Source organism: Arachis duranensis, chromosome 8 (assembly GCF_000817695.3).
Source record: "Arachis duranensis cultivar V14167 chromosome 8, aradu.V14167.gnm2.J7QH, whole genome shotgun sequence".
NCBI classification, from domain to species: domain Eukaryota; kingdom Viridiplantae; phylum Streptophyta; class Magnoliopsida; order Fabales; family Fabaceae; genus Arachis; species Arachis duranensis.
This window is the reverse complement of record NC_029779.3, coordinates 14,398,087-14,414,392: the sequence shown is the minus strand read 5'-3', so window position 1 is coordinate 14,414,392 and position 16,306 is coordinate 14,398,087. Positions and strand designations below refer to the sequence as shown.

The 16,306-nt window shown below is 34.9% G+C and overlaps 1 protein-coding gene across 1 annotated transcript; it reads left to right on the top strand.

Moving 5' to 3' along the window:
• The first annotated feature begins 12,051 nt into the window (after positions 1-12,051).
• Positions 12,052-15,212, top strand: LOC107461068 (argininosuccinate lyase, chloroplastic). The gene is made up of 6 exons (XM_016079523.3): positions 12,052-12,481; positions 12,682-13,062; positions 13,367-13,515; positions 13,640-13,931; positions 14,043-14,207; positions 14,490-15,212. The coding sequence occupies exons 1-6, from the start codon at positions 12,179-12,181 to the stop codon at positions 14,736-14,738; spliced, it is 1,539 nt and encodes a 512-aa protein (XP_015935009.1). The 5' UTR covers positions 12,052-12,178; the 3' UTR covers positions 14,739-15,212.
• Positions 15,213-16,306: the final 1,094 nt, after the last annotated feature.

The window sequence follows — 16,306 nt, the reverse complement described above, 5'->3', positions numbered from 1 at the left end:
TGCCTCGTTATGGAATTTAGATGTGTTAGACTGTGATGTAGTGTGATGTAGCGACTGCATTTTAAAATTTATGTAAAAAAAAATTAGACCATTCAATTTTCTTTGTTAACAAAAGTTGGTACACAAATCGGATGGTTCGACTTGTGTGAGGAAAAAATTTTGACACTGTATGAAATTATCAGACCGCTCAATTTCAGTATTTTTTAATTTTTTTTATCTCATGATAGAACAAATTGGATCGTCCGATTTGCCTTAAAAAAATTATTTTAATGCCTAAATGAAAATCAGGCCAACCGATTTGTATAACTATATATCTACAACTCGTATCCTAGTTGCCAGATCTCTCGTCTTCTTCTTCCCTCAGCCCTTTCTTTTTCTTTTTCAGCTCTGAAGAACTCTCCTCCTCTCGTTGTATTTTTCTTTGTGTTTCAAAAATTTTTTGATGTGAGAAAAAAAAATGAATGATAGAGTTGTACTAAAAGTATATTATTATGATAAGATTTTGTTACAAACATCCAAATGAGTGAAATTTGTATGTGAAAATCCATTAGATATTATTATTCCATTCACACTCTCACTTAAAAAATTAAAAGGTGTGATTTGTGAGAAAATCGATTATCAAATGTCAAGAAGAGTGTCATGTATTTTATACAGGTATCCTATATTTGTATTTGGTGGATTCGTTCATTGACTTATAAATTGAGTTCAAACAATCTGAAGCCAACCGAAATATATAGAAATATTACAATAGTGACAGTGAGAAATAGTTTGAAAGCAACTACGAGGTCGTTGGTCTAGATGGAGACGAAGATTAAGCTGACAGCACTATGGAGGTAGATGTGGCAGAAGTGGCAAATGCACTAGCAAACCAACATCCGTTTGAGAAGCCATTTTCATGTGCGCATTGAATTTGAAAGCGATGCATGCACCAGAATTTTCTAAATATATGAATGCAGGTACATAATTTGGATATTTGTACGAGAGATTAGAATTTTGTTATTTTTTTTATATTATTGATTGATTAATTATGTGATGTGTGAATATATAATTAAGTAGTATTTGTTTATGTATTTATTTGGTTAAATTTAAGATAATAACCTTATTTATTTATTTATTTGGTTAAATTTAATTAGTATTTATTTATGTATTTTTGTATTTATTTGATTAAAATTGAGATAATTACTTGATTAGGAATATATATGTATATATTTATATTAATTTAGTGAATATTTATTTTTGATGTGTATAAATTTAATATAAATTCATAATAATTTACTTATGTTTTATAATTTATAGATAGATTTCACTTTTAATTTAACTTATTTAATATTTATTTATTAAATATTTATCGCATAGTGTCGTTGTAGCGGAACTTCCTGTTGTGGCGGATGGTGAATTTGCTATGGAAATGAAATTCAGTTCTAGGAAAGCTATCATTATGGCGATGAAAGATTATCCCATCTGCAGAGGTGTAGATTATCGAGTGTATGAGTTTGAACTGTTGACATTTTATGCCAAGTGTACATTGGCTGATCAGAGTTAGCATGATTCGCAGAAAATACTGTTGGGTTATAAGAAGGTATAATGGTATTCACACTTATACCAGAACCACCATTTTTCAGGACCATTCGAAGTTGGATTCCAACACAATTGCATAAGCAATAAAGTCGTTGGTAGAGGCTGACCCCTCTATAAAGGTGAAATCAGTTATTGCGGAAGTACAATCGAAGTTTAATTACACTATCAGTCATTGCAAAGCATGTTAGCAAAGTAAAAAGCGGTGAAAAAAATTTTTGAAGGTTGGAAAGCATCGTGCGAAGCTTTGCCCATATGATTTGAAGCTATGTGTCATAAGGAGCCATCAACTGTTGTCCATTTTAAAACTATGCCTGCATATCAGGGTGATGATTTGGTTATTGATATCTGGGTATTACATCGAATCTTCTAGAGTTATTACCCCTTACATTAGAACATTTAGACATTGCAAATCAGTTGTCCAGGTAGATGAGACTCATTTGTATAGAAAATATAAGGGTTGTCTATTGGTTGCAGTTTTACAAGATGGTAACACAACATCGTGCATATTGCATTTGTGATCGTAGAGGGAAAGGCTTCCGATGTGTGGCACTTTTTTCTTAGTAACTTGCGATAATATGTGGTGACTCGAGATGATGTAGGACTTATCTCTGACCAACATGACTCCATCAGTTCAACTATTGCTCGTAGTAACGGAGCTTGGTCGCCTCCTAGAGCTTTTTACATGTTTTGCATCAGGCATATAGAGTTCACTTTTTGAGAAAGTTCAAGGCACCATACTTGCAAAAACTTATCGTCAACATAGTTACATATGAATATATTGAAGTTTATTGTTGTTAGAGTTACCATGATTTTGAATCTCATTTACATGTAGTCTTTGTACTTGCCTGTTTTATATCGCAGGATATTCGAGGACGGTATACGAATAAGAGATGCATTATCAGCATTTACAGGAAAGGGGTGAGACTTACAATAACTAGTTAAACTGAATCCCATGTGAACAGTATGCGTTGGCATTAGATGGTGGTTACCGATGGAGTCATATGACCATGAATCTAGTGGAATGCATCGATTCAGTCTTGAAGGGTGTACACAATCTCACTGTGACTACACTTGTAAAGACAACATTTTACTTGTTTGCAATAGAAAAAGTTGGGGGTTGCTAGGAATCGGTGCAAGAAACGGTAGATGGATCCAGGACCAAGTCAGTAAAAGTGTTAGTGGACCATCGACCACCTTGCAGTCGAAACGAGATGCCCTACAAAGAGACCTGTATAAGTGCGCTAGGCATGCCGATCCCTAGTTAAATTCACCAATACTGGTAAAGTCGCACAGCAAAGACAAAAATTTTCAATGCACAATTGCTCCAGACTTGTCTCCAAACAGGATCGTCCCGAATAATAACACGATGTAGCACTTTACGTACCTCTGAATCCCAATTTCATCATTCAAGATTAAATGGTCTTTCAAATTCCGTAGCTAAGTCAACTTTATGAAACTTCCTCTGGAATCGACCTTCCTAGGTGCCACCCCAAACTGATCCAAGAATTCAGCCTTTAAGGTATCGAAACTACTTACGGTCACTCCTGTCACTGGAAGACCATTAATTGGAAGACCAAGAATTATAGCCACATCTTCCAATGTGACGACATACTCACCAACTTGAAGGTGAAATATATGGGTATCAGGGTGCCATCTTTCGATTAGTGTGTTAACTAATGCTCCCTAACGCTGAATTACTCCAATTTGAAAAAGTGATAAAAACCAGTCTCCCATATATGTCCCTCCATAATATGATTGTACGGATCTGGCAGCAGTAAGTGGTTACACGTCAACATCCGTGAATCCTACAAAATGTAGTCAAATTTCACATCAAACAAAGATATCCATAAAAATTTAATGAGTAAACTACTATTTCTACCCATGAAAGTTGAAAACGCTGGCATATCTACCTATAGAAGATAAAAATTTACATTTGTACCCATGAAAGATTGGCTTTTGCAAGCAAAATTATCCAAACACTAAATAATTAAATAAAATTTTCAAATTACACTATAATCCCACCACTACAGTAGTGCTCACCCTGCATTCACCTCCACTACCTTCTTTTTCATAGTCACCATCGCCACTACCAACACCTCATATTTTTTTGAAAACAAAAAAAATGAAAACATTCATCAAATTTAGGGACAAAGAGACGAGCGAGATACAGAGAGAAGTAGAGGCAGCAAAGTCCATGCTTCACCACTGCTATCGCCGAAGAAGGTTGTCTCCTTGAGAGACGCTGTTATTGCTAGACCCGATGACCCATCTTGTTCTCTTTCATAACAAAGGAAGAGTCATGGAAGAGTATGGAGAAGGTAGTTGCAGCAGCAGCGACGTAGGGAGGGGAGTAGCTCGGCGACGGCCTCCTTCAGTCGCAACGAAAACCACTATAAGAGATCTCTGTCGTTGCCATCTCCTCACAATCTTCAGCCCACCGAGTCATGGCAGAGCATGGAGAAGGTGGTTGCAGCAGCAGTAACAGAGAGCAGCTCGATGGCGGGTGCCTTTGCCTCTTCCTTCCCTCTCCTCTTTCGATTTTTCTTCTTCTTCCGAGTGAATGGTTGGAAAACAAATTAGGATAAAAAGTTTTATATTTGGGTGAGTTGTGACACAAGAAGAGAGCTATAGATGAAGAGTTGGGTAATTTTGCTTGCAAAAACCAATCTTTCATGGGTACAAATAATAATTTTTATCTTCTATGAGTAAATATGTCAGTATTTTCAACTTTCATAGATAGAGAAATAATAGTTTACTAAAAATTAATTATAATAAATATATTAATTATATATACTATATGTCTATCCATAATTAGTTAACTAATAAAATTTAAAAACTATTATTTCTAGTTAACGGTAGAGGCCTGAATCTAGTTAACTAGAAGGTGTTGGTCACCCCTAAAAAGTTTGGGGGTTTGAGAATTTGAGATCCTTTTTGTGCTAATATTGCTCATCTTGGAAAGCTAATTTCGCAACTTTTTCACCATCCTGACAAGCTATGGGTTCAACTGTTAACGGAGAATACCATTCTTCTAAGGATTATTGTTTCAGTCGGTCTCGGAAAAAGGGATTTTATGTTTGAAAGAGTATATGTCGAGCTTGAGATATCCTGAAGGAAGGTTTTATTTGGTGTATTGTGGATTTGGAACAGAACTTTTGGTTTTCTAAATAGAGAAGAGAGGGGCGACTGTGTCATGAGATGAATTATGTTCACATTTCTGATTCGGATCTCAGGATCTTGGACCTTTGGTCATCTGGACAGCAAAACCTTGAGAATATATATTTTTTTCTGAATCAGTCTCTGCTTAGCAACTTTAACTTTTACAACCCGGATGTTCAAGCTGGTTCAGAGGTTGGTTGGTGTTGGATTGGTGCGGCTTCAAAGATTTATGATACTCGTAGTGGTTATTTGTGACTCAGTAAGAAGAAGTTTAGTTGGGAGGATAGGGGTAATTGGCTTTGACATTGACATCAACATGTTCCGGAAAAGCACAAATTTTTTGCCTAGATATGTCTTCGGGAGGCCCTTCCTACTGCTGTATTTCATTTTAGGAGGGCCATTTTGCACACAGATAGCTGTCCACGATGTTTCTCAGGTCAGGAATTAGTTTTACATTACATTCGGGATTGTTCAAAATCCCAACTAGTTTGACAAGCTTTGGGGATCTCTGGTCAACCAATGGATTTGATGAGTTGGTTCGTACATAATAGCAAACATCGCTCCTTTATATTCTTTTTTGGTCCCTGGTAGATTTGGCGTTTGAGGAATAACGAGATCTTTCATCCTCACGAGCATTGGACCACATACAAGATGACTGGTATGACTTTGTCCTTGGAAAAGGAGTTTTGGAATATTTTTGAGTTGCAACGACTATCTATCCCCTCCACCATTAGTGGCTCTTGGATTTCCCCCTCAGTAGAACTTTTAAGATTAATTGTGATGCTAGCTATCCTAACAATGGTGCTCGGGTTGGTTTTGCTTGTGTTAGCAGAAATTGAAAGAAAAGGTGGCAACGAGACTGTCTGGGAATAATTGAGAGTCGTAGCATTTTGCAAAGAGAGTTGTTTGCTATTTGGAGAGGTTTTTCTTTCAGCATGGGACTCGGGAAAAAATATGTGAGACAGAATGTGTGGAGACCTTTACTATTGTCAATAATTTACAGGATTGCTCTAGTTTTATTGATCATTTGGTGTTAAAAATCTGATATATCATGTCTTGGAAATGACGTGCTGATCTCCGGTTGATCTTGAGAGATGCAAACACAGTGGTAGATATCATGGCAAAGACTACAATGAGGACTTTTTCTCCTCAAGTGGAACTTCCGTTGCCTTGGAAGAAGTTTGAGAGTAATATTCAGCGAGACTGCATTTCTTAAGCAGTTTCTTGCTTATTTTTATTTCTATGTCTTTAATGTTTATGTCTTTATATCTATGTCAACTTATTGATAAACCAAATGCTACCTAACATCACACGTACGTACATGGACCAATAATATATATTAATTGGATTCGACTCCTCTAAAATTGTATTGTCACTTTAGAGAAAAAAACACGCTATTAATCACCGCTAGATTAATATAATGGGCCTCACAGATAATAAATGTTATAAATTTAAAGATGATTAAAGTATCACTTTACCACTTTACTAACATTGTCACTTTAGAGGATTTTTTCCATATTAATTACTTAACTACTCTTATTATAATGATAACAATAATTACTATATCAAAAAATTTAAACACTTATTTATAATAAATATATAAACCAACCCCTCACTCGTCCGCTTAAGCAAGTATCGGGAGTTCGAACTCCACCTTGTGCATGCAGCAACTCATTGGTCAGCGGCAAACCCTTAAATGGAGTTCAGATCCGCGACAAATTAGTCCTTAATCTCTCGGGTTGGGGGATACCGTTTGGATAAACCCAAAAAATATATTAATTTAATATCTAACAATAATAAATTAATTAATAAAATCTAAAAATATTAAAAATTATCTAAATAACTCTAATATCACTATAATAATATTTAACACTAAATTTAATAAAAATAATAAATAATTTATTAAAAATACCAAATTTAGTGTTAATAATTATTAATTAATTAATAAATCTATCAATTATTCCTTAACAACTTACGGCTACCAATATACATATATATTAACTACTTAACTGGTATTATTATTATAATAATAACAATAATTATTATATCCAAAAATTTAAAAATATAATTAAAATACCATAAATATATTAATAAATTATCTAACAATTTATTACTTACTAATCAAATATCTAACAATAATTAATTAATTATTAAAACACCTAACTAATATCTGTATTCATAACAACAATTAACATATTTAAAATTTATTTTACAAAAAATTCACATGACACCAACTAAATACATCTTTAACAATTTTATATATCACCTTGTTAATAATATTTTAACTATCATTTAATTATTGTAAACAATATTAATCTCTAGTGTTATTTCTATTATTTTTATTAAATTAAAAAATTAAATAATAATAATTTATATAATTAGAATGATTGAGATAATTAATAATATGAAGCTCTCGATAATCAACTTCTCTAATTTTTTTCTTCTTGGCATGGTTATTAGAGAGAGCTCTCGATAATCAACTTCTCTAATTTTTTTTCTTCGAGAGAGATGACACATGAAAAGTGGTACGCAAATGGGACGGTCCGATTTGTATTAGAGAGAGAAGCTCTCGATAATCAACTTCTCTAATTTTTTTCTTCTTGACATGGTAGAGAGAGAAAGAGAGAGAGATGCATGGATGACACATGAAAAGTGATACGCAAATGGAACGGTCCGATTTGTATACCCCAATTAGACTGATCGATTTCTTCTATCCTTACGTCATAGATGCGCCAAACACCGTGCTCTCCAATAATGGTGCATTTCACCAATATCACTTTTATTTCTAAATTAAAATGTGCCGAATTGAGAAGAATTAATATTTGTGTATAACACAATATATGAATACATTGGAAACACACAAAATGATATACAATATAAACAAAATTAACCTATTTTATAATAAACTATTACTTACGAAAGTTCTAAACATTGACAAATATACCCACGAAACCACGAAATTGACGGTGTACCCATGAAAAATCGGTTCCGTACGATAAAACTATCCAAACTTTAAAAAACTACTAAAAAACTATATCATTTTATGATGAGAAAGCAAAGTAAAATTGATGCCATTTTTAAGAGAAAAGTTACTGATAATGTTGGAGTTCAAACAAGTCAACACTCTCTTCTTATTTTACAACAAGTTCAAGTAAGTGAGCTCTCTAATCTTATTCAAAATACACATCAACATGAAGGTAAAGTTTCAAGATTGGAAAGAGATATTGATATCTCTTTACTAAAAAGGGATCCAGAAAAGCGACGTCCAATTTGGTAGTATAATGTCAATGAACGTGATAAGATTCGTAGAGCATACATAATAGGTGGGCCATACCACCAACAAATATTAGCTATCCAGCAGCTTCTGGTAATAAGAATCATCGTCGATATCTTCAATCTTCTTGCTTTAAGAAATTTTCAAGTTGGTTAGAATATTCACTAGAAAAGATGCTGCTTATTGTTTGCCTTGCTACTTGTTTGATAAACATTATGGTGCTCACAATGATGGAAAAATAGATTTTCAGAGTTAAGGTTTAGTAATTGAAAGAAAATAAACAATGGAGTAAATTGTGTCTTTGTATGTCACGAGGGTTCTCTTCCTAATTCTCCCCATAATTTATGTATGAAATCTTGTGATGATTTAATGGCTCAATCTAAGCATATAGACAAAGTTCTTGTTAGGCATAGTGACGAAACTATTGCAAATAACCGCTTAAGGTTGAAGACATCTATTGATGCTATTTGATATCTTGCATTTCAAGCATGTGCAGTTAGAGGCAACGATGAAAGTCCTGGATCTTTGAATAAAAATTTTTTTATTGAGTTAATTAAGCTTTTAGCTCCCTATAATCAGAATGTTAATAATGTTGTCCTTAAAAATGCTCAATATATATCTTCCGGTGTTCGAAAAGATATATTGCATATCTTTGCTAGAAAAGTGCATGCAACAATTCGAGAAGAAATGGTGATTCTAAATTTTATATAATTATTGATGAAACAAGAGATGAGTCAAAGTGAGAACAAATGTCTATGATTTTGAGATTTGTAGACAAACACGATTGTGTTTAAGAAAGATTTTTTGATCTTATACATGTTTCTGGTACGTGTTTTTTGACATTGAAAATAGAAGTTTTATCAGTTCTTTCTCGTCATAATCTTGATGTTTAAAATCTTAGGGGACAAGGATATGATGGAGCTAGTAATATGCGTGGTGAATAGAATGGATTGTAAGCTCTATTTTTAAAAGATTGTCTTTTTTCTTATTACATTCATTGTCTTGCTCATTGATTACAATTAGCACTTGTTTCTACAGCTAAAGAAGTTTGCTATGTTCATCAATTCTTTTCAAAACTTACACTAATTGTGAATGTTGTGACTGTCTCTCCTAAATTTCATGATCAGTTAAGGGTTGCTCAAGGAAATAATGTTGCAAACTTAATTGTCAATGATCAAATTGTGATAGGTAGTGAACTTAATCAAATTGGTACTTTGCAAAGAGTTGGCGATATTAGATGGGGGTCTCATTTGAATTTTTTACGTAGCTTGCTATGCATGCTTGATGCTACTTGTGAAGTTCTTGAAAAAAGCACTAAAGAAGATAATTTCTCCACTCGTGGTGATGCTAGTGCTGATTATGATGCTATCACATCCTTTGAATTTGTCTTTATTTTGTATTTGATGAGAAATATTTTGGAAGTTAGTCATGATTTTTGTCAAGTTTTATAACAAAAAAATCAAGACATATTGAATGCTTTAACTCTGGTTTCTACTACAAGACTTTAATCCAAAAAATGAGAGAATCAAGTTGGGAGACTTTCATAAAAGAAGTTATATTATTTTGTGAGAAACATGAAGTTGAAGTTCCTGATATGAATGCATTGCATATTTCTAGAAGAGGCCGAACTCGCAAAATTGTTGACCAAATTTCAATGGAGCATCATTACCGTGTTAATTTCTTTCTGGCTGTAATTAATACACAATTGCAAGAGTTTAATGGAAGATTCAATGATAATATGGTGGAATTGCTTACTTTAAGTTCAACTTTAGATCCTAGAGATAATTATAAGTTCTTTAGTGTCAATAAAGTATGTGAATTAGTAGAACAGTTTTATCAAGGTGACTTGAGTGACTAAGAAAATTTTCACATTAGAATGCAAGCTCAACATTATGAACTTGATATTCCTAATCATGTTGAGTTAACTAACTATGGTGCACAATTTTGGAGTTATGTCAAGGAACAACGTAGATAGAAAAGTCTTTAATATATCCTTTAATTGATCGTTTGATTCGCTTGGTATTAACTCTCCCCGTTTCAATTGCTACAATTGAGAGATCTTTTTCAGCTATGAAAAAGGTGAAGAATAGACTCAGAAACAAAATGGAAGATGAATTTCTTGCTAATTGTCTTTTGATTTACATTGAGAAGAAGATTGTTGAAAGATTTGTCACAGATTCTATTATCGATGAATTTTATGATATGAAGAATCAACGTGTACCACTTCGTTAGTAAAAAGTACACATATTTTTTTGTACTTTAAATATATATTCTCTATCGGTATATTTTTGTAATACATCTTACATTATAATTTATTTACATATTTTTTAAATATTATATATGTTATTGGCCCCATGATAACAGTTTTAGATCCGTCCCTACTCATAATCAAGTGCCCCTCTGAAGACCATTTCCCCAGTAGCAACAACAACAAAAATCTCACCATCACTCTTCAAAGCCATGACTAATTCTCTCATTTTACCTTTTTTGGACAGACACGCGACGCCAATGCTATAACCCATACTTGCGAGGACTACTTCGAGAACAGCTTCTTGCGTCGTGTCCAGGTCCTTCATGGACCCAGGCTATTCTGATGCTGGTATAGTGAAATGCTATGGAGCTTGGTTTGCGGGTGTGGGGGATTTAGGATGACCCAGATAGAATTCAGATGGCAAATGGTAGTGAGGCATTGGCATATGTTATTGGGAAGGGAGGGGATGAGGAGCGAGTCGCTGCTGTTTTTAGTGTGAAGAGGCTGACAACGGAGGACGCTAAGGTTAGAGTGAAGCTTCCAATTTACTTTTCTAACTTTAGCGGCGCCTAGCAAAAGAGGAAGAAATCCATCTAAGTAGCGCGATGGAAAAGAGGAGTCAAACCACTGAGGTATGCTATTGCAGTAATCGAACCCACTTGGCACCACACAAAGGGAATGAGAAATCGAACTCGCATTGATTCTGAAATTATTGTTAAAACCTTTTCTTTTTCTAAAAAAAATTATATCTTTTGTAGTTTTTCTGATTATTTTGATTGCATGTGGATTTAGATTTTTTTTTCATGTGCTGTGATTGAAGAATAGAAAAAGAAGATGAGTGTGCGACTGCAGTTGGAGATGAAGAGAGAGAAGGTGTTAGCTATTAGGGTTAGAGGAGGATGTAGTGTGGGTGGTTGGAATTGGCAGCGATGACAAAGATAAGGGTGATGGCTGGTAGTTGCTAAGAAGGGAATAATAGATTGATGTTGGAGAGAGAGAGATGGTAATAGTGGTGAATATGGATAGTTTTGTTGTACGGAATTAATCTTTCATAGTATAACGTCAATTTCATTGTTTTGTGAATATATTTGTTAGCGTTTAAAAATTTTTATGGATACAAATGGTAGTTTATTCGTGTTATTATCAACCCTTTTTTTTTTCCAGAATATTTTTTTTGGTTTTTCACGGTATCCCCCAATCCGACAGGTCAATGACTAATCCGTCGCGATACTGAGTTCCATTTAAGGATTTGCCGCTGGCCAATAAATTACTGCATGCACAAGATGAGATTCGAATCCCCAACACTTACTTATGTGCACCAGTGAACTAATCATTAGACCAATTTTTTCAGAATATGATCTGTCAAGGACCAGATCAAGATACAACCTGCACCAGGGCCGACTCGACAGAATCTAACCCTTTGGCAGCTCCCATTCCAGGTGACTCTATGCTCTTTTTTTTTTCGGACTGGACCATCTGCTCTTTACTAGGTATCCGTCATCAACGCCTCTGCCCACAGGGTAAGCTGAGATACCCGGCCTGGTCCTGCTGTTTTTTGTTTCGTATAACCTGACCTTGGTGTTAATGGCAGTGCAAAATTTTTGTTTGTTTTGGGTCTGGAATTGGGTTTTGCAGGGTTTGTTAAGGGAAATTCATGACAGAAAAGATGAGAGCCCATATGGCCCAAATCAAGAGAAAGCCCAATTATAATTACGGGGCTCCTCAGACGTAAAACGCACTCGCGACGCTATAACAGAAGGTTCCATGTCCATCCAACGGTACAGTTTCACCAACTCTAACACTAACAGTGTCACGCAACAGTAACAACAAACCTGCAAAACCCGTAAAACCCCCTTATTGACTCCTCCTTGCACCTTTCCCAAACCGAAACGGTTACTAAAACCCTTAAACCGCCGATGCATTCCTCAAAAGCATTGTTCTCTCCATCCTCCTCCTCCACCTTCCTCTTCTCCTTCTCCTCCACGCCCCAACCACTGTCACGCGCCTTCTCTCACGCGCCGAAACCACAGCAGCTCAGAATGGAGCCTCTCCGCGCGGCGTCTCAGAGCAACAAAGAGGCTAAGCTGTGGGGTGGACGCTTCGAAGAGAGCGTCACGGAGGCCGTTGAGAGCTTCACTGAGTCGATCTCCTTCGACAAGCTTCTCTCTAAGTACGACATTATGGGAAGCAAAGCTCACGCTCAAATGCTCGCTCAACAGGTTCTTCTTTCTATTTGCTTTTCTCTTTAAAGTTTAATTTTGATGTAGCTATGAATGTGAATTAACAGAGGTGTCACTCATTTCTGTTTATAAGGCTTTTAAGAAATGGATGATTTTGCCAATTTTCTGTTTGATTTGTGCCTTATGTGATTTAATTTGTATATTGATATGCGATTTTAGTTGTTGTTTGTGGATGTTAGAGTTTGATTAGCGCGAAAGAAAGGGATGAGATTGTCAAAGGTCTTGAAGACATTGAGAGGCGCATTGCTAGTGGGGAGTTTCAGTGGAGGATGGACAGAGAGGACGTGCACATGAACATTGAGGCCGCGTTGATCGAGATGATTGGCGAGCCTGCGAAGAAGCTACACACTGCTCGGAGCAGGAACGATCAGGTCTTGACTGACTTCAGGCTGTGGTGTCGCGATGCCATTGATGGGATCATGGGGAGCATGAAGCGGCTTCAGGTGTCTCTGATTACCTTGGCTTTGAAGAATGAGGGCCTCATTGTCCCTGGTTACACACACTTGCAGCGTGCGCAGCCTGTTTTGCTGCAGCATCTTCTGCTGGCGTATGTTGAACAGGTGCCGAGGAAAGATATCAGTAGTACTTTATGCATGCATGCTTAAATGGATGATGAATTGTGGAAATTTTAGGCATTTGAGGTTTCTTTCTTTTCTTTTTTATGCAAAGGAATCTAGTCATCTGTTTGATTTATTTTACTCAAAAATATAGTTACTATTATTAGTAATTTAGTATTTTCAAAATGTCATGGGTTTGCATTTTAGCTTGTTTATTTACAGCTTAAAGCGGTTGAGTTGATATCTTCGGGAATTAATTTTTGTACTTGTGTATTTTGTTGACTGTAGACATTATGGATTCTTGCAGATTGACCGTGATATTGGTCGTCTTGTGGATTGTAGAGCTAGGATGAATTTCTGCCCCTTAGGTGCCTGTGCATTAGCCGGCACGGGGCTCCCGATTGACCGCTTCATGACTTCAGAGACCTTAGGATTTACTGCTCCCCTGAGGAATAGGTATCTAGGTTCAATTTCTTTATTTAAGATCAATCTTTGTCATTGTTCCTGGCACGTGATTGGTGTCAAAACTTCATATGCATCTCTTTTTCCTCTCCTATTGGTTAATTGTCATCTTAAATAGTATTGATGCAGTTTCTGACCGAGATTTTGTGATGGAGTTCCTTTCTGCTAATGCCATCACAGCAGTGCATCTCTCTCGGCTTGGTGAAGAATGGGTGTTGTGGGCTTCTGAGGAGTTTGGATTTATCACTCCAAGTGACTCTGTCTCTACAGGGAGTAGTATAATGCCTCAGAAAAAGAATCCAGACCCAATGGAGCTAGTCCGTGGAAAGTCTGCTAGGGTCATAGGAGATTTGGTTACTTTGCTTACATTATGCAAAGGGCTCCCTCATGCATACAATCGTGATTTGCAGGTAACTAAAGAATATAAGGAAGGAAGTGTAACTTCTCTTAGTATATTTCCTTTGTCTTTTAGATTAACTAACATAAGTTCGTTACTAACATAAGTTCCTTTCTTGAAGTAGGAAGACAAAGAACCAGTATTTGACAGTGTTAAAACTATTTTGGGGATGCTTGAGGTGTCAGCGGAGTTTGCACTGAACATCACCTTCAATCAGGACAGAATACAAAAGGCTTTACCTGCTGGTCATCTTGATGCAACAACACTTGCCGATTACCTTGTTAACAAGGTAAAGACATGTTATTCATTGGCTCTCTGGTGGTACTTGATAGTCTTAATGCTGTATATCACTGTCCAAGTTCAGATTTGAAACCATTTTCAACTCTGGCCCTCTGGTCATCACACCTTTGTATAACTTTTATTGACTTATAGCTGCTTCTATTACCTTGTTTATCAGATATATTGTTTCATTTTATTTATAGAATTTTAAATTCCTGGACTATCTTTTGCTTTTTCATTGTTAGTTCTGCAAATTCACTGTAGATTCTTACCCTGTTCCTCTCTCGTTCAGGGAGTGCCATTTAGGACCTCTCATGATATTGTTGGAAGAGCTGTTGCCTTGTGTACATCGAAGAACTGCCAACTATTGGACCTGAGTCTAGATGAGCTGAGAAGTATCAATCCAGTCTTTGATGAGCACGTTTATGAATATCTTGGAGTGGAAAATGCAATCAACAAGTTCAGCTCCTACGGTTCCACTGGGTCAGCTTGCGTTGCCAGCCAACTTGATTACTGGACCAAAAAGCTTGAAATCAAATGAAGATTTTGTACTAATTGTGCTGCAATTCTCATCATCTGTCAAGGAATTACTTAATAATACTCGTAATAGTTTCCCACAACTTACCAAAGATCCTGCAACGTGTTATTCTGAAATCAACTATGCAGCCATTTCATTGGAAGAGATGCAAGTTTGCCAATGCAAGGATGATTATCTTTACGTATTTTGGAGATCGTAACCATTTTATGTGAAATGGAAAATTGGAAATTGGTCGGGGTTGCCGAAAAGGCAATTTCACAATCTTTTTGTTGGTCGTTATTTTCAGAATTTGAGATGCCCGGTCTGAAGTTATGTGCTTCTTGACTTTCATCCGATATCGATTGTTGCTGTCTGACGGTAACTTTTGATGGAGTGTTTGTAGCATTAGTAAAATAAAGTCCCTTCTAGCCTCCGGATTGGAATATTCATCATGCTTGAGTGGTAATGCTAATTCCACCATATCATTCATTTTTCAAATTAGTTCTTTTTAAAAATTAAATTAATTATATTAGTCCTTAAAAAGATATGATTATAAATCAAATTGATTCTTTTGTTATTTTTTAGTTGCCCAAGGTATCTCTCAGTCTAACACGATAAGGATTAATCCGTTGCAGATTTGAAATCTATTTAATAGTCTGTTATTGGTCAATGGATTGTTGCATATACAAGGCTGAATTCAAATTCCCGACACTTATTTAAGCGGATGAGTGAGTTGGCCACTTGACCAATACAAGTTGGTTAAATTGATTTTTTTATTAGTTTTTTTTTTGGACTTGGATTCTTTTGTTAGTTAAACGATGGTGTGCCATAATAATAGCTTTTTAATTTTGGTGTTGGGCTTCCAATAATGTTTTCAAACAATGTGGAGACTTGATGTGTTTTTTTTTTTTTCATGTGAAAGAGCACAAATTTGTGACTTTCAATTCTTTTAAAAAAAAATATACAAATCAGAGCGTTAAATTTGGATTTAAATGTGTAAATTGGACCCTAGGATTTATATCCCAAACAAAACTGAACCTCTGGTTTGTTTATCACCTTCACCATACCACAAATCCGACCAAATACAAAACTGAGCTTCTAATTTGCAAATTCTAATTTTAAAAATAAAAATTTATCTCCATATCCATAAGAAATATAATGACATGACAAGTTAATATTATGTGTCAAAATAATTGGGTTGTTGTGTTATTTGATGTCATAAATTTTTTAAAATCAAATTAATCTTTAAAAATATAAGTAATTTTCATTTCTAAAAATTTTAAAATTAAGTCAAATTAGCTTTATATAAATCTCTTATTTTTTCTTCATAACTTTAAATTTTAAACATTTCTTAATCTTCCTAATTTTAATTTTATTTATTACACTTTACTAAATAAAATTCTTTCTGTAGCAACCTTCAATTTTAAAAATATAAATATAAATAAGTTACAATTTATTTTATAAAATTAGAGTTCCTTATTTTTAAAAAATTATTTTTATTATCAGTAATTGAACTGATTTTATAATAATTTAAATTTAATCAAATTATTATTATTATTATTATTATTATTATTATTATAAACATTGGATAT